Consider the following 24,415-nt stretch of genomic DNA (forward strand, 5'->3'; position numbering starts at 1 on the left):
CACCAGAGGAACAGAGGAGGAATAGAATAAGGATACAGCTAAAGGCTTTAAGAACTGGCCTTGTAGTGCATTGGGTACAGAGAATAAAAGGGGCAGATTTCCGGACGTTGTAGAATATATTCAGGGCATTATGTACAGACAAGGATATGGAAGGATATGAGTACAGTGGAGGTACACCTAAGCATTGTGTAACGATGAAAGAGATAGCATCACTGGAGGTACCGATTGAGCCGTTCTCCGCGTGTATGGGGGGTGGGACAAAGGAGCTCTCTGAGGCTGGTTGAGCGGGACTGGGGGCTCTACAGTGAAATAGTACAATAAGAACTAGCCCAAAAAGCAATAGGCTAGGCATATTGACATGGGAGAGAGGCATTACGCAATCACAGGTGTTATTCGAGAGGGCTTAGACAACAACTGGTAATGGTGATGAAAGTTTGGGCTGAGGCTAAACAGATAAACAGGATAGGGTACCATGTAAAGTAACAGTCCAGCAGCCATCAGCTGTGTAGCTGAGTGATCATAAGGTCCAGTGAACAGCAATAGGTAAGTCCGGGAGCAGTTCGTAGGCTGCTACAGCACAGGCGAGCAGGAGGCACGGCTGTTGATTGCACGTGCTAGCGGGCTAGCAGATGGATCTTTATGGTCGTCGCAACGGGAAGCCTGTTGAAACCACATCAGACGATTACGTCGGCAGACCAGTCGTGATGGATCAGCGGGGCTCCATGTTAACACTAGGAGGTCCTGTCCGGTTGACAGAGAGGTAGATAGCCGGGAGATGGGCCTGGCTCGAGGCTAGCTCAAGGCTAACTGGTACGTCGGGACAGTGGTGAATTAGCCAACAACAGCCATTCGGTTGCAGCTAGCTAGTTGCAATGATCCGGTGTTAAGGTCCAGTGATTCAGAAAATCCGATATGCTCTGGGTTGATAGCACGCTGTGCAGACTGGCCGATAATTGTCCAGGCTAGAGCTGGCTGGTAGGTAGTGCAGGCCACGGACAGTGGTGAAGACCGCTAATGGTGGATAATAGCAAGTAGCTAGTTAGCTGGCTAGCAGGCTAGTTTCAGCCGTAGGTTCTTGATAAAAATAAAGAAATAATAGAATCCGTTCCACATTGGGTGAGGCAGGTTGCAGGAAAGTATATTTAGTTAAAGGATGGAAAGTGAGATATAAGTGAGAAATATATACGAAAAAATACAAAAAACTAAAAAACTGGCTATTTACACAAGGACACAACAGAATACAGGGCCGCACTGCTACGCCATCTTGGATCTATGATATAACCTGTCTCAAACATAAGTGCCACCTGGGTGACACGGGGCCATCTCTGGGAGCGTCTCCAGACCGGCTGGAGAGACAATGATTAACCAGGGTTGTCTGAACCAGCCGTGGGTTTGCCTGGCCATCAATCACAGTGCACCAAAGCCTCAGCAAACATCGGAGTGAGATCGTGAGGGAAATCTATCGCAGCCAAGATGAATGACTGCAGCTTTCCAGCGAAAAGGTGAGAAACTGCCGGGGTGATTATACCAGACAGACGAGCGTTACTCTTCAAGGCCTTTTGAGAGTGGACATCCGCATTCAGGTGAGGCTTTAGGCCTAGGCTCTTTAATGTAACTGGAAGCAGGGAGGTGCTTTGGTTTTCAACAGGGCCCTTCACTTACAGTTCTGAAAATATTTCTCAATGTGTGCTTTAAAGCCCATGCCCTTTTTTCATTCTGTACATTTAGCTTGAAATGAGAACACGGTACAATGAACAAAAGATACATCAGGACCAGGCAGTGTACAGATCCAGCCATGGCCGGTCCTCCCCCAGGGTCATTATTCCCTGCAGTGGGGTCAGTCAGTCTCTGGTCTCTCCGCACCACAGCAAATTAACCCTAACGGGTCTGTCACTGCGACCGTTTACACGGCATTTGGTCTCACAAAGGCCTTCAGTCACACTGCCGTCCCAAACACCACCGAAGAGTTCAGGATGAATGAGCAGTGGAGGAGCGGAGGGAACGAGGGGGAGGGAGGGAATGAGGGGGAGGGAGAAATAGAAATAGATGAAAGGAAAATAAAGAAGCATGCTGCTTTCCCTGTTTCCCCCTCGAGGCCCGAGCAGAGTTTCCCATCACTGATACTCATCTCTCTCTTGTTTTTTCTTTTGTCTGCTGTGTTTTTTAGGCTCTAGCCGATGGTGTGAACGATAAGGGCCTAGGTGATTAAGGAGAGGATGGAGAGAGGGATGAGGATGGAGGGAGGGTAAACTGATGGGTTTGGGTTTGCTGGTCAGATAAAGACTGAGGCTCCGATAGTGCTTGGTACTGAGTCCGCTCCAACAAATCGCTACAAGTTAGCAGTTGATGTTCTGTCACTGTGGCTTGGGCACTGTGTCAATCCACCCTGGTCTTGCCCATTACCCGGCCCAGTCGAGTGAAAACAGGACCCGGGCTGTACTGCATGTCCCAGCCTCCGGTATACACAATCATATGCGCTCACTACACACACAGACACAAACACTCACACACACACACACATACACATACTCACACATAGCGGCAGTTTGTAGTCCTCGCTATTTGCAAAGCCTATACTGAATTATTACTGTAGTGTTATGTGTTACTATGCACACTTCCCATCACCTCAAACGCCTTGTCTCACAATGAAAAATACACTATTTAAGCGGTTAGTCTCTAGTTCTGTAAACAAAAAGCCTACTATCAAGAGTTATCTACTAACATTAAAATTAAAGTCAAAACCATGCTGTAGTACAGTTTTAGTAAACAACATGTATTGTATGTGTCTATCTATGCTGTGTGAGTTTGCCTTTAGGATAATGTGTGTGAGAGGTAGCTTTGGGATAATGCAGCAACAGTTGAGCTGCGTTCCTCAATATTCTGCAGCTCTCACTCACTCTCTCTCATTGTGCTGCTCTGCAATGGGGTGTGGTGTGGCCTTCTAAGTGATGTCACTCCCACAAAGCCTGGGATGTGTGTGTGTGTGTAACATAAAACATTCTGGGGGTGGGGGGGGGGGTTCTGTATAACATCTTGGTGTAGTAAAACTGGGAGCATTTAACGGTGTCTAGTAGTGGAGGCTGCTGAGGGGAGAACAGCTCATAATAATGGCTGGAACAGAGCAAATGGAATGGCATCAAACATGGGTTTGATGTATTTGATACCATTCCACCATTCCACTCCAGTCATTACCATGAGCCTGTTCTTCTCAATTAAGGTGCCACCAAACTCCTGTGATCTCTATGTGTTCTAGGGCTTATTAGTGCTAGCAGACAGTGGATTATTTTGGGTTTAGTTTTATTAAACTATAACACATTTTGTTTGTATTGTATGTTCACAAGCGTGTGCGTGTGTGTGTATGTGTGGAAAAGACTGTAAATAATGCCGCGCACATAGCACATCTGAGCGTCCCTGCCTGCACTCACTACCTACACCCTGGATGGGGTCCCAGTCCCATCGTGTCCAGGACACACCTAATGCAAAATCCACTTTGGAGCAGCAGCCTCTCCCATCTCTCCTGACTGCTTTATGGACCACTCCCCCTGACCTGATCTGGAGCGACAGACAGCGTACAGGGGGCCACCACTAAGGGGTGGGAGAGTAAAGGATAGAGACATTGGATGAAGGGAGTGAAATGACCGGACAATTCAAAGTGAGGAGTGATATACCAGAAAAGGGTAAAGGAAAAGCCTGGAGACCACCTGCTGTCAAAAGTGTTTTATCAGTGTGTGTGTGTGTGTGTGTGTGTGTGTGTGTGTGTGTGTGTGTGTGTGTGTGTGTGTGTGTGTGTGTGTGTGTGTGTGTGTGTGTGTGTGTGTGTGTGTGTGTGTCTGTGTGTCTGTGTGTCTGTGTGTCTGTGTGTCTGTGTGTGTGTACAGGCATATGAGTTTGTGTGCATACATCAGGGCTTGACACTTTTTTAGACTCTTGTCTTTCAGACAAGTAGGACAGACTTTTTATTTGTCCAAAAGCTCAAGTAAAAAAAAAGGTCTAACACCATTTTTACATAATTGTATGATGCATGGAACCACTTTACAAAATAAAATGCATTACTATCTTCTTTACTATAGAGAATCAGAGAAAAATTAAGGCTACACTGTCTATTGGCTTCTTTGCATATTCAAGCCTGTCTCAAAATACAACACTGCCTATTTAAGGCTCTCCTGGAGGATGGTTGGCCACCCTTGGTAGCCTATAAAATACTGCAACATTACAATTACAACCAGGGCTCAAATTTAAGGGCATCCTGTTGTCCCAGGGACTATACAAATATGTCTACGGTTCAAAACAGACTCTGGGACAGTTCTGGGATGACGTATCCTAAATTCATACAACCACCGCACATTAAGAAATTTAAAAAAAACAATAGAGCTGATACAACAGATCAGACCGTTTAGCTTAAAATGTTGATAAGGTTTAATTTCTTCATATTATAAGCTCAACAATGCCCACATGGCTGTAAGCTACGTGTGAACGTTCGAAAATACAATTACAGAGCTGCCAACTCTCACGCTTTCGCCGTGTGACACACGTTTTTCCCTGTTTTCACACGCACTCACGCCACACATCCAATTTCTCACGCAAAAATAATCGGCCGAGACTCGTTCGTTCCTTTTTTCAAACTCCCCGACGGTAGATGGCGCTGATGAGCGCCACTGAACCATATGCGCTGCACCCCGAAGTTAGCGACAGAAGAAGAGATACCATTGCCGCGAAAGACAACAGGAGAAGAAACGGTCACTACCTCAAGAAGTCTGATAAGAAGCTGAGCTGAGACTAGGTATGTAACAATGAAATGTCGTCCAATTGAGTACTCACTCTCTTAAACTTTAAATCTTGAAAGAAATTATTTGTTTGTGCGTGTGAACAGGATTTAGTGTGGTGAATGTAAACTCAGCTGATTTCGAACAGGTAAGATGTATTCCAAAGAATTTAACATAAATACAGGAAATGTGTGCAATAGAAGTAGACTTGTGCAGACATTCACTGACCCCATGACAGAAGTGTACCTGCTGTTCTTCCAAGCCACCGTACCAACTTTCACTTCTTTCAACTTGCTGCTTCAGAGAGAGCAGTCATCAATATTTTTGTTACATGATGAGGTGGGATTGGATTTTGCCGTTTTTTTCCATTCTGTGTTTCTTGCTGATATCTGCAGGGATCCTCTAAAACAGGTTTCACCTACTATTTTTGTAAATATCTGTTATAGATGGTGAAATTCGTACGCAAGCTATGTTCCAAGTTTATGGTTCCAGCAGCTCTGCAGTGCCATGAGGAGCCTTGTAGAAATTGCCTTTAAAGAAAAGGCAAACCATTTACCAGGTTAGTATTTGACTATTATTATGATCAAACACTGTGATATGTGATATTTAGCCTTGTACCTTATACCGATATGCTGTATCTGTGACAGGAAGAAAGTTGAACATTGGGTTCACAACCAGGGCTAAACTTAACAGATTACTCGACGAGGGTGACATCACACCACAGCAGGTGGATTCATTCCATGAAGCTGTGTTGTGTTTCCTGACAAGTGCTGTGGACTATGCACTTAAGAAGCGGCCACTGGAAGAGCCACTGATCAAGCACGCACAATTTGTAGATGTACGGCAGAGGGCTGAAAATGACATCGAAGATGTCCTGTACTTTGTTGAAAGGTTAGTTTTTTTTCTCTAATTATTGTCTATCATCTTAGCTAAAATACCCTGTGTTTTATGATGAGGTGTGTTCACTCCTAAACTGCACATGAGATATTCTTATGTGGCTTCTCCTCAAAGATGTGTATGAACTGCTGCTGGTTGATGACTATATACCTAAAACGTAACAACTTGTAACTCTACTTTCATAAATAGGTTTCCCAATCTCCTCCCATACCATGGGCCAGAGGAGCATGACCTTCTGGGTGAGGAGTTTCTAAATGATCAGACCATGCCAATGATATCCCTGCAGGACGAAACTGAAATGGAAAGCTTCTGGGCTGAAATGGCAACCCGGAAGCATAAGGTAAACATTTTTCCAATCGCGTTCACGTTGTCATGCTGCGTCACCCGGTTGCTAAATTAATCGTCACGAAATCCCTTCTCAAAGTCAGTGTATATGTTGACGTGCCTATTTTCCTCGAAAGTACGTAATGTCACAATTCCAAAGCTATACGATATTTCAGATAGAAAGTTAATTATCTCACATCTCAGATAAGATTTGTAATGTTGTACCTCTTGTTGACGAAATTCGTGCTAATGTTGGGTTTTTGAGCTAGCGCCCAATACACTCCTTGAGGAGAGCACTCCTTTTTCCCAGAATCGCCCAGAATGCACCGTGTGGCCCATTGACGTTGCATGGGCAACGTTTCCCATCTCCTCAAAAGTATATCTTCCGTTGCGAATGTCAGACCACTCTGTGAGGTTGCAGGTTGAACATGGTGAGATTGTAGACTCCTAAATTGATAGTGCAGTTTGTTTAGGCGATTTTACAGCTACTTTACATGCTGATATTGTCTTTGGTATTATTGTGTGTAGCTACAGTTGCTAGCTAGCTACCTAGCTAGCCAGCCAGCCCATAGAGAAAGCATTGCATTTGGTAGTCTTGAGCTACAACAGATTTCCACAACGATTTTCCATGTTGCTACCAACCTTATTATAATGCCAAAATGAAACATTTGTTCACAAAAAAATATTGTTCTCACATATGAGTGTTATTTAACACTGTAAATTAAAGGAATGAGTGGTTTTGGGTGGATCTTTTCTTTAAGGGAAATGTCTATTTTCTGACAGAAGTTTGGTAAGAGTTAGATATGTGTATACTGGCTATCCTTAGGCACACATTTTGAAGGGAAATAAGTGGGCAGATTTTTTGTTGTTATCAATAAAAACATACACTTTTTAGAAAGGGGGCCTTTTGCCCCACTATCGAGGCAAAACGCCCCCTGAAAATTAGTGTGTTAAAATCCATTTCATACTTTTTATTTTGTAATTATTTTGTAATTGACTCTTAAAAGTTAAAGTCTAGGTATCTTATTTGAATGAAATGCATAAAATATCGGAACAAAATGACATTGCACATCTCACTATTAATATCCTCATTATTATGAGTTTTGATTTGATTATTTTTGCCCTTCCTGTCCAAATCATCCTAAAGTATCTCAAAATTGATTGTCGAACTCAAATAAGTAACTTATAGATGATTTGGACATGATTTGGAAAATGCTAGTATAGGTGCCATTGACTTGCATTGATTTCCCTGGGGTATCTTTTTCTTAACTCCAAGCCACCCTACTAATATGATTATGATTATGCTTTTGGACAATAAAATCACCTTGATTTGAAAACCAATAGAACATGAGAAAAATGCTGGTTTTAATGGCATATTAAGTGTTTATAAAATAATTCCCTCAACAATTCTATGGTGGCTAGGCAAGGCTACTTTGAAACAAGGTAAGGCATGCGTCATAAAATGACATAAAACGTCCAGGTTTTAAACAATTACATTTATGGTTAAATAGTAAAGAAATGCTGACGCCTCCGCTCAGAATCAAGGTGGGTGATGTGCGGTGCACAACAGGCATTGTACTTCACTCGCCGGTCTTGTGACCATTTGATCTGAACGAACCGTGCCTGTCAACAGAATCAAGCCTTTAGACGTTAATGTTAATTATTTGTTAAACATGACTGGTGTGTAGCCTATATTTTGATGTAATTAAAAGTCTCACTAAAGTTTGGCTACATTTTCTGGGGCCTCCATCATGTCAGCATCGGTTTGGACATTATGCTGTAGCCAATAGGCTATGAATATCACCTACACTTTGACATGTATGCTTTTTTATTTGTATATGAAAAATAGATTTTAATATTATTCCAATGTTGGCCTCTTATCGAATTCTGATCGGAGTAAATTATTGATATTTTTCGGGGTTTTTTTACTTGTCCATTCAGACAACTTACCTACACTGAGTATACAAAACATTAAGAACATCTGCTCTTTCCATGACATAGACTGACCAGGTGAATCTAGGTGTCAATTGTTAAATCCACTTCAATCAGTGTAGAGATGAAGGGGAGGAGACAGGTTAAAGAAGGATTTTTAAACCTTGAGACAATTGAGACATGGATTGAGTATGTGTTCCATTCAGAGGGTGAATGGGAAAGGCAAAAATATTTAAGTGCCTTTGAACGGGGTATGGTAGTAGGTTCCAGGCACACCGGTTTGTGTCAAGAACTGCAACGCTACTGGGTTTTTCACATTCAACAATTTCCCGTGTGTGTCAAGAATGATCCATTAGGTGTGGGCATGTGTGAGCAGGTGGGTCTCCACAGAGGGTAAATAGAAGTTGTGCATGACCGCTCCACGCTGGAACCAGTTTTCGCACTCCAGCCTTAAGTCATTCACCTGTTTGCGTCTCTGAGTAAGGTGTTCACACCAGAGCCATAATGGCTGTGCCTTTGCATGGATTCGGCTGTACAGTTTCTATATTCAAGCCTCAAAAAATTGATGGCAGTATATGTCCCCAGGAAACAATATTTCAACCCCTCACTGTCTATGTTGGTTTGCTGTTGCTCACTGAGTAGATCCACAAATCAGACGAGCTCCTGGCTGTCAGTGAATCACTGTCTAAGGGCTCTTATTTTCCAATAGAGCGTTATCGAACACCAAAGTACACTCAGTGCGCAGTGACTGACATGAAGTGACGGACAGTGGCCTCAGTCCCAAGGGACAACAAGGCCATCTGCAGACGATGCATGGCTCCATGCAAGCCCCCATGCATTATTAATGGGAGAAAGTTTCTTTCTTCGCTCAGCTACACTGAATATGGGGGCTCATAAGATAAATAATTTGGTCCGCCTCTGCAATGTGGGAGGGAGGTTATTTTGTTGTTCGAGAAATCATCAAAGTGTTTATTTTGGTTTTTGTATTAAGAGCATAGAGGAAAATAATAGGGCAGAATGTTGTTTTACATATGCAGCAGGGACCTCTGTGGAGAAAGAGGTGAAGATATTAATAATGTTAAATCCCCTGTTAAAGACTACACTGGAGGAATATACTTCACATCAGTTGTTGCCCTTTTAATTTGTGAAGGCATACATTTTCTCTGTTTTCAAATATTTGCATATTTCTTTCTGTCCTTCAAAGCTGGCATTGGTTTTGCCTGATGACTCATCCTGAATTTAATTCCACTGCTCTATCGATCACTACGTACATTCAGTTTGAAACCTCCACCCTAAAGTAATTTGTGTGACTTCAAAATGAGGGGCGTTGTACAAAACAAATTAATCAGCGATTGGATCGTCTCTAACAAGTCTAACCAATCAGAGTATCAAAGTTGATAATGTCATCATGTAGGCCGGCTCTGGCCCAACCCATCGTTGTCTGGGACCAATCAAAGCGGTCAGAATGTGTTTGCATTCTAGAAATCGTCAGGGAGGGAGGCAAATCCAGACTCATTGTGGAGAAGAAACACCAGTTGGGCGGAACAATGTGGATGGGTAGCCAGGCAACCATTGGCTATGAATGATCAAGAGCAGTGGTAGGAATTGTGAGAATAGTATGCTAAGTATTGGCTGTTTAGACTTCTGGTGGGTCAGGCTGATGCCGTGCCCTTGAGGATAGCACTTCAGTTGAATTGCTCAAGATGAATATCCAGCCGCATTAATGGAATAGCCTATGTGAATGATTTAAACAGGTGAGCCACTCCCTGGTAAGTAAAAGCATCTTGTAAGCACACAGAACATGAAATTACATTTTGTAAAGCTTGAGACAGAGCTGAAATATTTCACCCATCAAACTATTAAATGTTTTGTCCTCGTCGTGGGACTAAGTCTGCTGTGCTGCACATACATGAGCAACCTGTTAGAAACGTGGACATCAGGAGCTAAAGGCATGGGCCACAAATCCCCTCCAGTTCCATATCTGAATCTGGAGGGAAACGCAAAGCACTCTCTCCCCGCTCGTCCACATCAGACTAAGCCATGCACAAGATTAGCTGAGTTGAAGTTGGCTTGGCACATTAGTAATTCTCTAAACGAGCCGGGCGAATCAGCGCATCAAAGGAGATGATGCATTTTTAATATCTCTGTGCAGCATTTTACGCAATGTGTGCTGGAGACTATGAGGCTCGCTGTGGCGTAGCAAACAAACACATGTACCCGCTGGGGAACAGTGGTACAGGGGAACAGTGGTACAGGGGAACAGTGGGACGGGGGAACAGTGGGACGGGGGAACAGTGGGACAGGGGAACAGTGGGACAGGGGAACAGTGGGACAGGGGAACAGTGGGACAGGGGAACAGTGGTACAGGGGAACAGTGGGACAGGGGAACAGTGGGACAGGGGAACAGTGGTACAGCGGAACAGTACAGTACAGTAACAGTTTGGATCTAGAGTGTTAATTACGAAATTGTAACTATTTTTGCACTATGGCCTATTTATTTATTGCCTTACCTCCATAACTTACTACATTCGCACACACTGTATATATATTTTCTGTTGTATTTTTTTACTTTATGTTTTGTTTACCCCATATGTAACTCTGTGTTGTTGTTTTTATCGCACTGCTTTGCTTTACCTTGGCCAGGTCGCAGTTGTAAATGAGAACTTGTTCTCAACTGGCTTACCTGGTTAAATAAAGGTGAAATAAAAAATAAAATAAAACAGTGGTACAGGGGAACAGGGCGGCACGGAGGCCTGGGATGCGGTTCAAACGCGAGATGTTTGAATAAAATGGTGATAAAGCTGCTGACGGTATGATGGGATCTGTGTCTTGCAATCAAAGCAAGCAGTGGTGCAGTGACGGTAAACTCTCCCAAGCTGAGCAGTAGTAGACCTATAAAAACACTATCTCACACAAGTACATACTGTATACATCACACTAAATTTTTTATCTTAGAAACACGTCCAACTTAGAAAGTATGAATGATCAATTTCACAGGTAGTTTACTACACATTCACCAATAGAATATCTGATAACAGAAAGCTGTTATTAAAATATGTGCTCATCTTAGTTAAACTTACATTCATGCTGTGCTATAGTATACAGCATTCAATAACATTCAGCTGTTGAAAGGCATTTTGAATGAATGAAATAAATTACTCCTTGAATGCACAACAAAACACCAGACATATTCTGTTACACTGTAAGAAAGCTTTACCGCAGGATGCACACACACACACACACACACACAAACACACACAGTGAGAAGCAAATTCCAGATACAGTACCCCTGTGATGAGCCACAGACAACTGTCTCCTTCCCTCTAATATATCAAAGATCTAAAGGCACTGTTTCATGTTCATGAAAACATTTGATTACTTTTCTCATACTAGTGATCATACCCTTTCTGATGTCAAATCATATCAATCTATTCTCTTCAATTTAGACTCACTAGATCCATTCAGGAAAAGCTAAAACACTTTGGAAAGTCATAGTTTATTAAAGTAGGTTATTGTTCAAGTAACGTAATTAAAACTATCCCCAGGCATCTACAATGTTTGTGTGCGTGTTTTAGCCGTCCACAACCTTGAAATTGGGGTCTCAGTGAATCAATGGGCCCAGTGACTGGGACAACTGGCTGACTGACCTGATTGGGTTTCTCCCTGCTGATCAATAGGATACCACCCTCTGCCCCTCTCTCTGTCGCCCTCCCCCCACTCCTCCCCCCACTCCCGCCCGTTGTAGGATGGCAGGACGCCTTCATCGAGGCTCGTAAAAACAACCCTGCGCACTACGGTAAATCAGGGGAAATGATGGCCGCCCAGCCTCGCGCTCCAATGGATTGCCCTTCCATTCCCCCCGCCTTTGTCATTGGGTTCATCAATACAGCGGATGACTCGGGTATCGGAGGCTCCTGACTCTCTCTCTCTCGCCCCCTCAGCCCTGCAGCTTGTCTCCTCTGAGATAACAGAGCCTGCGAGGGTGTGGCTGGGCCCTCTGTTCTCTCAGTAATAATACTGGTGTGGTTGAAGTCCCCCTCCCCTCAATTGAGAGATCCGTTAATCACTTGTATTAACACCATCCCTGTGGTCTCATTCTTAACAACCAATAGGACAGCCAGTCACACCCAGCCCTCCCTTCACTTTCGCTGAACTAGAATTAGCCCTTGGCAGTGCGCCAGCCAGCACATGTCAATAGTCCACCCCAAAAAACCAGCTCCCATTCCCTCACAGTGTACTAGAAGCCATAGTCTGGGCTCTCCACAAATAGCTTTACGCAAACACTCCATGTTCACACCTATTATCGCTGTTAAGAGCACAACCTCATCCACCCTGCCCCCCAGCCACCCCGTCCCACTGGCCCATGACCCCTGCTACTCTCTTACCTAGAGTTGGTCATGTCTGTCTGGCCGCCTCTGCTCTTCTCCAGACCCAGCTTGGTGAAGATGCCCACCAGCACCATGATGGCCACCACGCCACAGATGATGTAGACGATCATGTGGGTGCGGTCTCGGTCGGGCTCCTCCTGCACCTCAGTGACGGGGGCCGCCGGCTTGCCGGTGTTGGCCCAGACGGGCGTGTCGTAGTTGGAGCAGGACTCCTGCTCCAGGCTGTGCACCTTGAACTGGCAGCAGAAGCGGTAAAAGCAGGAGCCGCAGCAGAACAGGTAGACGCCCGCGTTGCAGTTGAACGGCGGGTCCCACTGGCCCATGACGTCGTAGTAGCCCCGGCAGCGGCTGCCTATCATTGGGATGGTCTGGTCCTCCGCCACCGGAGTGGCCAGCGTAGCCTCCGGAGAATCAGAGGGGGATGCCGTCTGGTTGGTGGCCTGGGCATCGGCCCCAGCCTGCCTAGAGTTCTGGCCCAGTGAAGTGAAGCCCAGCAGAAAGCTAAAGGCGAGGCAGATAAGCACAGAATGGGCAGCCATGTTGGATACCCGTGGATGCTGCTTCTGTTCAGTTGCTGAAGTGTCTCAAAGCTGGTGCAGACCAATAAACACCAACTTCAGAAATGCAGGCTTCTTACTGGTCCCAAAAAACTGACATGGAAAAATAGCCTTTTAGGTATTTCACACACTAGAGATTTGAAAAGGAGTTGAGAGTTTATGGATTAGCCTATATTCACAGCAACTGCCTGAAAGAATAAGAGCTTTCAATTACCTTGCTAAGAGTTATTACGGCACACAGTTACAGGAGGCTCAGTGTGAAGTAATAAATGACCATGAAGAAGGGGGATGAGCAAGTAAGTGAAACAAATCAACCTCGAATCTCAACCTGCTCCTCACGAATGAGTCCCCAGTGATTCAGTCCCAGACTCAGACACACAGTACTGGCAGCGTTGCGAAAATACTGCCCTTTTCTGCCAAATGTTAACAGCAGATGTGATCCAAAATCCAGAAATCTGGAGCACCTCCAGTTTAGGAGGTGTCACCCAGAAATGAACTGGCCCGTGGCATTTAAAAAAAATCTTCCCCCCAATAGAGAAGGTGTAATCCGTAAACCAGAGAGATTTGGAATCCCAACAGTGCCAGTGGAAAAGCAGATTCCTCACGGATCCAAGCTCCTTTCTGTAAACGTCTTCATTTAGGAGAGGGACACACAGATTTTGATAATTGCCCTGCCAAGCATTAATCAATGCTGAAGTGGGGGAAACTGCAAAGCACTGGAACTTCTAGATAATCCACTTGTCATAATCTATAAATATGGGAGTTGTTGATATTCCCCACTCAGATTATCTTGCCTCTAGCAACTGCCTGGTCTTCAACTGAATGTTCATTTGATTCTTTCTTATTTTTGTTATAGCCATTTTGAATCCCTTTGCTCAGTGGAACATGCTGCTCTCATTCCTTCCCTTTCCAGACGTGCAATTCCAGTTAGATGCTATTCTACAATTGGTCTTCAATATTATATTATGCCAGAAAAAAAGTATGTTGGTTTTTGTTTCCACCCCCTCTAGCAAAAGCACAGCCTGCAGTTCTTCAATATTGTCCTATGAGATCTAAACTAAAATCCCATGATGATTTAGTCCAGATTAAAAAGCAGTCCTCAGCACCTGAGGCAGGCAGCCTTTCTCACACACTCACACACACCCTCTCACAGACACACACACACACTCAAATCCATAGGCGACAGTGCTCCGTCAGTGTCAGTTTGGCTTAATGGATTTTGAGGGATGGGGGTCCAGTCACTTTCTGTTGTTGTGGGTTTCTCTTGGTGCTGTCAGATCGGCTCCACACCACACCTGAGAGGGATTCTGAAAAGATGGGGTCACCAATACAGCTCTGCTGCTTGACAACTAGAACCCCACAAGTGCTACCAAGCAGGGGATTGGGGAATGAGAAGGGCAGCGTGCTGAAAAATCCCCCCAGCCTGTGGAGTCTAGTCCAGTCCTCCCTAGTCTAAATTTATGAGAAGCTCACTTTTGAGCGAACATGCGGTGTAATTACATTTCTGAGTAGAGTGTCGCACTTCTTTACTGTAGTCAATCGTTAGTTGCTTTATTTGTTTTGGTCCCTTGTTTTCCTTGTCTTCATTTATTTACCAAGACTCCATAATCCCTCTCTGCTGCCTTTTTTGTTTGTTTTTCTTGCTCTGATTTCCTCTCTTCCTCACTTACCTCTCTCTCTTTCAGACACAACTAAAGAGCAGGTTTTCTGCTGCGTTACTGCTGTGAATACGGGAAGGTATTACTGAGCCTGTGGAATGCGGTCCATGCATTCAACACACCCAAGCCTCAACTCCCCCACCTGTTCCAAGGGCTAAATAACTGGAGAGGCGGCAACAAAAGGCAATGCAAAATCCTGTTTTCAAGAAGCCTCCAAAAATGGGACTGCAGCAAAGCTGTTTGTGGTCTTTTATCATGTTCATTTGCATCATTGCATTGTTTTTTCCATTGAGACAAAAAAGCCAAAGCATTAATATGCAACAGTTTTACCAAATGCTGCACATTAAAACAGTCTTCCAATTGTTATGTAAGGGACCTCAACACAGTCCTTCCCCAAAAGCAGCTTGTGTGAAAACAGGCATAATTTGATATATATGTATAGGAGTTGTATATATATATCACATGTATGTGTTTTCTCTATTTCTTTGCTTATGGAATTCTCCAACAGAAATTGGATGAAACAGGATAACCAACAGCAGTAGGATGCGATTTTTTATTCCATCCCCTCTTTGTTTTTCTTCAGAAGTGTATTCCTCTGTTTTCCTTGTCCCTCGCTCAGAGCTTCTTTATCCCGTCTTCCGTTGATGTTGCACTATCGTGCGCTGGCAGGACTAAATGCTCACACGCTCTCTCCCTCGCTCGCTCGCTCTCTCTCTCTCTCTCTCTCTCGCTATCTCTCACTCACTCTCGTGAGCGAATGAGCACACCTCTCTTGCTGACTCCCCCCCCCCCCCTCTCTCTCTGCCACTGACACCCTCCTCCTCCCTAGGCTCTGTCCCATGTTTTTTGTACTCTCTCCTTCCAAATCTCTCTCTTGACGTCTTTCTCCATCTCTCTCCCTTTCTCTCGTTCTGTTCTCTTTTCTTTTTTTATCCCCTCATTTATTTTGACCTGCTGTCTAACCTTTTCTGTTTAGCTTGGACACCCCTCTCTCTTTTTAAACCCCCTCGGTTCAACAGATGAGTGCAGTGGTGCTAACTGTGTGTGGTTGTGTGTCCATGTGTGAGCGTGATGGTGCTAATGCCTATGCACCCCCCTGGTCTTTGTGTGAGCATGTCTCTAACATGTGCTGCTGGATTTGATTTAGTGAGGGAGAGAGAGGAGAGGGAGGGGGGGAGTGAGTAAAGGAGAGTATAATACAGGAGAGAGAGAGAGAGAGAGAGAGAGAGAGAGAGAGAGAGAGAGAGAGAGAGAGAGAGAGAGAGAGAGAGAGAGAGAGAGAGAGAGAGAGAGAGGACATAACAGGGACCGGAAAGCAGGGGAGAGGGGCGGGCGGCTTTGACAGAGAAAGGGAAGGAGAGGAATCATTAGATTGCAGGAGGGATGGATTGGCGGGGGATTAAGGAAAGGAGTAGGAATAGATGGAGAGGGAGAGGGAGCGAGCCAGGTAGTGGAGGAAGGGGAAGATCAATAGCAGACGAAAGAGTGAGAGACAAGACGGCATGGGGGATGAGAGAAAGGGAGATAATTGAAGGCTAGGAAAAGGATATTCTGCAGGAAAGGCAGATATGCGGACCAAAGAGCAGGGCCTGAGAGATTAGGATGAAAAGAGAGGGACAAAGAGAAAGGAGAGAGAGATGCAAAATGTTACAAAGTTTGAATAATCCCTTATTTAATGTTGTACATGAACTAGATTTGGTAGAAGAAGCGCCGTTGGGTCTTCTTCGTGCGTTCCAAGCGAATATGCATCCTCATCAGAAGACATAGCAAAATAACTAAGGGATGCTGCTAAATATTTTATTCTGTTTCAAAGCTGTTGACATTATACTCCTTTTGAATATTCATATTTTTTTTCTCTCTTATTTTTTTTAATTTCACTGCCCCCTTCTTCTTCTCTGTCTCTGTATATCTGTATCTCTCCCTCTATTTCTTTCTCTCTTTGAAACAGTGTCGTTTCGCCTTCCCATCACTATTCCCTGCACAGCATCTCCTTCTGTCTAACCCTTACCAACCCTCTTTGCCCAAATTCACTTAGGATTTTTGGCAGAGCGCATACAGACATACACACTAAGGCAGTCTGGCACACACACACACACACACACACACACACACACACACTCCGCAACGTGCAGTCATATACACTCTTTCTCCAAGTCTCACATCTCCTCCATCTCCTCAATATTATTTTTCTTCTCTAACTTCCTCCCTCACTGCAGGTCTCGTATGAAATTGCCTGCAGTAAGAAAGTATGCTGTTGATAAAGATGTCATGCAATGTTGCTGCTCTGTGAAATATTGCACTCATATATACAGAACGCTGCCCACAATTATCTATTGAGATGGAGGGGGGAGAGGGAGTGAGGACGGAGTGGAGAGAGGGAAAGAAAGATGAGATGGATGGAGCGGCAGAAAGAGGGGATGATAGGAAATGTCTCGAGGGGGAGATAAAGGGCAGAGAGGGTACAGGCTAGATGAGAGTTCTGTCTTTAATCATTTTATTATCACCGGTTCTGATGGCACCCCTGTGGCACTCATATTTATTTTAGCCTGGTTCTACCTTTGCAGCACACATTGTACCAATCTGATCCCATCAAAAAAACCTCCTAAACAGAGAGTGGAGAGCTGTTCCTGTTGCACACTGGATCTCCCCCTGTCATCCCTCTAAATAAAATATGAATGTCAAAATATATTACGTGTCATCATCATTCCTTTTTCCATCCCTCTGTATTAATCTTTTTCCCTCCATCCGCTGTCCCCTATGTCCACTATACTGTACCTCTTCATCCTCCCCTCCCTCTTTCTCTCTTTCTCTTTCCCCTTCTCTCTCCCCTCCCTCCCTCCCTCCCTCCCTCCCTGTCTCTCTCTCTCTCTCGCTCTCTCTCTAGCCAGGGACAGTACATCAGTCCTATAGTCAGTAACTGTCACTCACTATACAGTGGGGGAAAAAAGTATTTAGTCAGCCACCAATTGTGCAAGTTCTCCCACTTAAAAATATGAGAGAGGCCTGTAATTTTCATCATAGGTACACGTCAACTATGACATTGTAGGATTTTTAATGAATTTATTTGCAAATTATGGTGGAAAATAAGTATTTGGTCACCTACAAACAAGCAAGATTTCTGGCTCTCACAGACCTGTAACTTCTTCTTTATGAGGCTCCTCTGTCCTCCATTCGTTATCTGTATTAATGGCACCTGTTTGAACTTGTTATCAGTATAAAAGACACCTGTCCACAACCTCAAACAGTCACACTCCAAACTCCACTATGGCCAAGACCAAAGAGCTGTCAAAGGACACCAGAAACAAAATTGTAGACCTGCACCAGGCTGGGAAGACTGAATCTGCAATAGGTAAGCAGCTTGGTTTGAAGAAATCAAATGTGGGAGCAATTATTAGGAAATGGAAGACATACAAGACCACTGATAATCTCCCTCGATCTGGGGCTCCACGCAAGATCTCACCCCGTGGGGTCAAAATGATCACAAGAACGGTGAGCAAAAATCGGGGGGACCTAGTGAATGACCTGCAGAGAGCTGGGACCAAAGTAACAAAGCCTACCATCAGTAACACACTACGCCGCCAGGGACTCAAATCCTGCAGTCCCAGACGCTTAAGCCAGTACATGTCCAGGCCCGTCTGAAGTTTGCGAGAGTGCATTTGGATGATCCAGAAGAGGATTGGGAGAATGTCATATGGTCAGATGAAACCAAAATATAACTTTTTGGTAAAAACTCAACTCGTCGTGTTTGGAGGACAAAGAATGCTGAGTTGCATCCAAAGAACACCATACCTACTGTGAAGCATGGGGGTGGAAACATCATGCTTTGGGGCTGTTTTTCTGCAAAGGGACCAAGACGACTGATCCGTGTAAAGGAAAGAATGAATGGGGCCATGTATCGTGAGATTTTGAGTGAAAACCTTCTTCCATCAGCAAGGGCATTGAAGATGAAACGTGGCTGGGTCTTTCAGCATGACAATGATCCCAAACACACCGCCCGGGCAACGAAGGAGTGGCTTCGTAAGAAGCATTTCAAGGTCCTGGAGTGGCCTAGCCAGTCTCCAGATCTCAACCCCATAGAAAATCTTTGGAGGGAGTTGAAAGTCCGTGTTGCCCAGCGACAGCCCCAAAACATCACTGCTCTAGAGGAGATCTGCATGGAGGAATGGGCCAAAATACCAGCAACAGTGTGTGAAAACCTTGTGAAGACTTACAGAAAACGTTTGACCTGTGTCATTACCAACAAAGGGTATATAACAAAGTATTGAGAAACTTTTGTTATTGACCAAATACTTATTTTCCACCATAATTTGCAAATAAATTCATTAAAAATCCTACAATGTCATAGTTGACGTGTACCTATGATGAAAATTACAGGCCTCTCTCATATTTTTAAGTGGGAGAACTTGCACAATTGGTGGCTGACTAAATACTTTTTTTCCCCACTGTAGATTCGTTTTGGTTCTGGTCTCTTGGATGTTGGGTGGGAGAGGAAGAGATGGCGGGAAACAGATAGATAGAAAGAGAAAAACCGAGAGAGACGGAGAGATGGACAGGTGGAGCAAATGGAGAAAAAGAGGTGGGTTGAACCAAACTCTAATGACTTAACTCTGCCTACAGTCTAGACCAAGAGAGAGAGAAGCATATTGTCTGGTTCAGAAGCCCTTGCTGCCAGGCCGAGTTCGGGGAGGAAACAGTGGGAGTTTATTGCCTAAAATACTGTTACGTCTGGACGCTGATTGATGTCTTTGGCTATTCTAGCATTTCTCCTGAGCTACTGCAAGCACCGATGCGAGCGAGCGAGTGCCCCCCGACACCCACACTCTTGACTGCAGGGTTTAGACATTGCACACCCAGCATTGATCTGGTCCACTCCAGACATTCACATCTTGTTTGTTTTTTGAGGGAGGTTGTGTCCCTCCTAGGATAAGTGGAAGGAGGGGTTGAAAGTTAGAGGTGATATGGATATACTGTAGTAGATGGAGATTGTGAATGGCTTAACGTTACATTCAGAGCACTTCCAGTATTTGTCAATTCCTGTGCATGCTTGCAAAAGTGTGTGCTCTTGTAAGCGCATGGTGTGTACAAACCTGTGTGTGTGTGTTTGTTTAAGGACACTGAGTGTTTGTTCTTATAAACAAGAGAGCTTTGGCAATGGCCGAGAAACTCTCTCATGGTAATGAATGGAGATTTAATTCCTTTGCTAAATGTACACGCTGTGGATAAATCACTTCCGCCCACTTATTGCCAGTACAGAAATGTGCGACAGGTCAGGCCCATTTGCTCTAATATCTCAGTCCTCCGGCCCAGTGTTTTTCCGAAGGAAACTGCCCAGAAACACAATCTGTTGTGAAAGGTGAGTGAACTTATTCAGGTTGTAAGATAATGTGGGACAAAAATCTATTGTACATCTTAAATTTTTTTGGATTATTTGTGGTTGTTATTATACTTCAAGCTAATTGTGTGTTATTAACCATTTGTTTTGTTGCTATTCTTGTGTAAAAAAGTATATTATTAAATGTCTTTCTTCAAAACTCCCATCACTCCCTGACATCTCATCATCATTGACCCTTTGCATGTTCACTCTCTCTGTCCTCCCTTTTCAGAATATTTCAACCAACCATGAATACATTTTATCCCACTCTTTCCTTCCCTCCCTCCCCAGCTCAATGAGAACAGTGCAGTGCTAATGTATTGCAGTATTGATGCACCTCACCAGTCCGTCAGTCAGTCTCTCATCACTTATAGAGTGGACTAACCTCCTGGCCAGGCCATGAGGTCTGTCTGTATGTCTTCATCCGTCTCTCTCCTTGTGGTCTTAATGCCCATGCAAAGCTGTCTTACTACCCCTGCATGGCTGGCCCCAGTGTTGGCCCCAGTAACCCAATCAGCCAACCAGAGATGGGATCTTTCACCAGCCTCCCCACACACAGAGAAAGAACGGTCAGAGAGGGCGAAAGAGAGAGGCCCAAGGTGGCAGTGGAGATAGGGAGGAACACAAAGGGAGATGGATAGAGAGAACAGCAAAGGAGTAAGAGGAGGTCGAGACACGGGCGGAGAGAGAAAGCTGAGAAAGTGAAAGAGAAAGAGAGATCAATAAAGTGAGATCGTTTTTTTTTGTTGATATAAGCCTGTGCCTATAGCAGCTCCATCAAGTAGGGCTCTCAAGCCCTGTGGCCAGAATAGCACTGCCACTGAAGCGCTTTGACACAGAATGGGGTCATGACACCCTGTAACCCTGTGTTTGCCACAGGAAAACACCAGATCTGGGTGTCTGCCTCTGCCACCCTGGCACCATTTAAAGACTCTGTGTCTGTAGATCGTGTCTGTAGACGGTGTCTGTAGATTGTATCTGCAATACTTCAAACGTATCTGTATCAATATGCCTATTATTTGTCTAGAGCTTTTTGAACATGTGTTTTTGTAAATGCTATTTTCTTTTTTCAGTTTATGTTTTATATCATTTATTTTGACATGATTTGCCTGTGCATCACTGGACTGTTTATGGGCATGATGTTTGTGTTTGTGCGTTACTTGATCAGTCTATTAAGTCAGATTTCTTGTTTCAGTCCGTGTGTCTTAAGCCGGTTGATGACTCATACATCTCTGACAGTGCTGTGGCTGGTGACATCACACATATTTTCACTGCTGCTGTAGGCTGTTTATTTTGCTCTGCTAATTACTGTACAATAACTGTTTCATGAACTATAATAACTGGTGGTTATAGATGAGTAATCAAGCACTTCAAGGGTCAGTCTGTGTTACCAGTTAAAGGGGAAAAAAGAGTAGTCCTCTCCAACACATTATAGGATAAGGGAAATGTATATAAGTCAAGGGGGAAAAGGTTGAAAATTGAATTTGTTTTTGATTCGCATAGTTTATGAAAAGTCACAAATTATTTCCTTATACCACTCTCTCACATAAGCCAGCCCAGCATTTCTTGAACTTTTTTTTAAATTTTTATTAATCTAATTTGGGATTCCTTGGGAAGTCCAACAGTTGTACTCTAATGGTTCACTTCACTTTTCACTTTGAAATATTCAAAATTAGGCCAAATAATTCATTCAGTCCATTTAAATATTTATTCCAAGTTGGAAACTTCCATTCATAATTCAAATGGATAGCCATGTTTTGGCTGAAAAATGTGTGCAATAAGTTGTGATGGTAAATTAAAATCACACTCTTTGTCTATGTATGTGGTGTCAGCATAGGGAGTGAGAGTATCTTTGTGCTAAGCTAGTTAGCATTGCTGTACCCGAAGCACGCTAAGATAGCACTAACGCTAGTTAGCATTAGTTGACTTGCAAAACTGCCTCTAACTTCCTTCGTACTGGACACAGAGTCATACAAATGGTATCCACAAGTTTATCTGACTCCATGGAAAATCCTGAACTATCCCTTTAATACCCTCACTCCCTATGCTGACACCACATACATATAAAAGCTTGCAAAGTATATGATTTTATCTTACCATCACAACTTATTGCACACATTTTTAAACCAAAACATGGATAACCATTTGAATTACAAATGGAAGTTTCCAACTTGGAATAACTATTTCAGCTAATATCAACACTTATAATTGGTTTTGGAGAAATTGTTTACCACCATTTTTATATGGACCTCGCTTTGTGCACAGGGGCATTGTCATGCTGAAACAGGAAAGGGCCTTCCCCAAACTGTTGCCACACATTTGGAAGCACAGAATCGTCTAGAATGTCATTGTATGCTGTAGCATTAAGATTTCCTTTCACTGGAACTACCCCAGACCATTATTCCTCCTCCACCAAACTTTACAGTTGGCACTATGCATTGGGGCAGGTAGCGTTCTCCTGGCATCCGCCAAATCCAGATCTGTCAGTCGGACTGCCAGATGGTGAAGCTTGATTCATCACTCCAGAGAACGCGTTTCCACTGCTCCAGAGTTCAATGGCCGCAAGCTTTACACCATTCCAGCCGACGCTTGGCATTGCGCATGGTGATCTTAGGCTTGTGTGCGGCTGCTCGGCCATAGAAACCCATTTTATGAAGCTCCAGACGAACAGTTATTTTGCTGATGTTGCTTCCAGAGACAGTTTGGAACTCGGTAGTGAGTGTTTTAACCGAGGACAGACGATTTTTACGCACTACGTGCTTCAACACTCAGCGGTCCCGTTCTGTGAGCTGACTTGTTGGAAAGGAGGCATCCTATGATGGTGCCACATTGAAAGTCACTGAGCTCTTCAGTAAGGCCATTCTACATGGCTGTGTGCTTGATTTTATACACCTGTTAGCAATGGGTGTGGCTGATATAGCCGAATCCACTAATTTGAAGGGGCGTCCACATGCTTTTGTATATATACTTTCAGATATATTTTCTAATTTCTCTCCCAATTGAGGAGGTTAATGTGATTTGTGTGTTTATGAATTATTAAGTAATTAAAACTCGTAATTCCGTTACCAAATTGGTAACGGAATGACCAAAAAATAATTAACGGAATTACTGAAACTGAATTGGCTACAATGGGAGATCATAATAGTCACAAACCACAGTTGGGTCACCTGCTACTGTCCTCCCTTCCGCTGGCATACTGTTATGTTCAGCAACCCCTCCCTCTCTGCTTCTCTCTCTCTCTACCTCTCACTCTAGTTAATCCCACCACTCCCAGCTCTTACTGACGCCTACCCATGAGCCCCCTCTCTTTCCATAGATAAAGGCTAAACTGTATGTTACTCAAGAGACTTGGATAACTGGACAGATTCCAAATATATACATTTGATCTGTCTCCTAAACCATGGAAGTCTTATCGAGAAATGTACTGTATATGTTAGGTTTAACAAAGCATTCATGTTGAATTCAAATTATACTATTTACTGTCAGTAATAGCTGACCTATACAGCTAGCCAAGCGACCCCACAGTTACACCTCCTACCTTGAACGTATTGAGTTACAGTTTCAGTTTCATTTCCACAATGAGGCTGAGGACGGGTTTGGTCCTCCTGTCATGGTGATTGCTGTGTCAGTAGAAAGCTGTTGATCAAACATGATATCCCTCCATAGAGGACAGACTTTGTCATACATGTCACTACGCCACTTAATTTTAAAAGGAGCCAGTCCACATGGTCCACGTGTTACATGAGCTGCTCTCAGGTGTTCAGTGTATCTGGTTATAGTGGCATGAATATTATGACCCCCTCATGAATATCATGGCCCTCTCAGGGATGTCACCTCATCCTGAAAGTGAACAGGAAAGTAGCCAGCCAATGTGTCCATGGATACGACCAGTAATTGAATGTGAAATATATTTGTAGCATGAATATAAATAATGAGTGTAGTGTATAGTGCTGTTTGAAATGTTAAACACTGAGAGCAAATGCATATATCTTGTGAATATCAGCGTATTATTCATTCGATCTATGATTTGGTATAACCTATCTACAGACACTGAAAGGAGGATTGCAAATACACATATGTACGGTCACACATGTGGCGAGCATTGACACTTATTCAGATTCAAATGAATGTTCATGTACAATTACTGTTCAGATACAGATACACATACTGTACATACAAAGACTGAATACTCAATAATCAATTGCAGGAACAAAACCTATCCACAGACATAACAGTCACACAGACACACACACACACACACACACACACACACACACACACACACACACACACACACTCATACAACCGTTACTTGACTGGTCCAAACAAAACGCAATACCATATCTTGTATTCCGACTCAGTCTCCCCTGGTTGTATGGATCAGGGTTAATTAAGCAGTAAGCGTGTGTGTAGCTTACTTCGTCCGGTTAACCCCCTCAGGTCAAACCCTTACTGACTCTCCCAAGGTCAAACAGTGTGTCTCTTGCCTCCCCTCCCTGTCTGACTATTACCTCTCTAAACTCCA

The 24,415-nt window shown here is 43.9% G+C and overlaps 1 protein-coding gene across 3 annotated transcripts in view; it reads right to left on the reverse strand.

The window, feature by feature from the left end:
- Positions 1 to 15,211, reverse strand: part of LOC121550893 (protein shisa-8-like) — a 95,233-nt gene extending 80,022 nt beyond the window's left edge. For all 3 annotated transcript variants that reach the window (XM_041863313.2, XM_041863312.2, XM_041863311.2), the window contains exon 1: positions 12,302 to 15,211. In XM_041863313.2, coding sequence (XP_041719247.2) covers positions 12,302 to 12,843 — 542 coding nt within the window. In that variant the 5' untranslated portion in view covers positions 12,844 to 15,211. The remainder of the gene's footprint in view (positions 1 to 12,301) is intronic.
- Between the last annotated feature and the right edge of the window lie 9,204 nt (positions 15,212 to 24,415).

Source organism: Coregonus clupeaformis, chromosome 35 (genome assembly GCF_020615455.1).
Source record: "Coregonus clupeaformis isolate EN_2021a chromosome 35, ASM2061545v1, whole genome shotgun sequence".
Taxonomy (NCBI): Eukaryota; Metazoa; Chordata; class Actinopteri; order Salmoniformes; family Salmonidae; genus Coregonus; species Coregonus clupeaformis.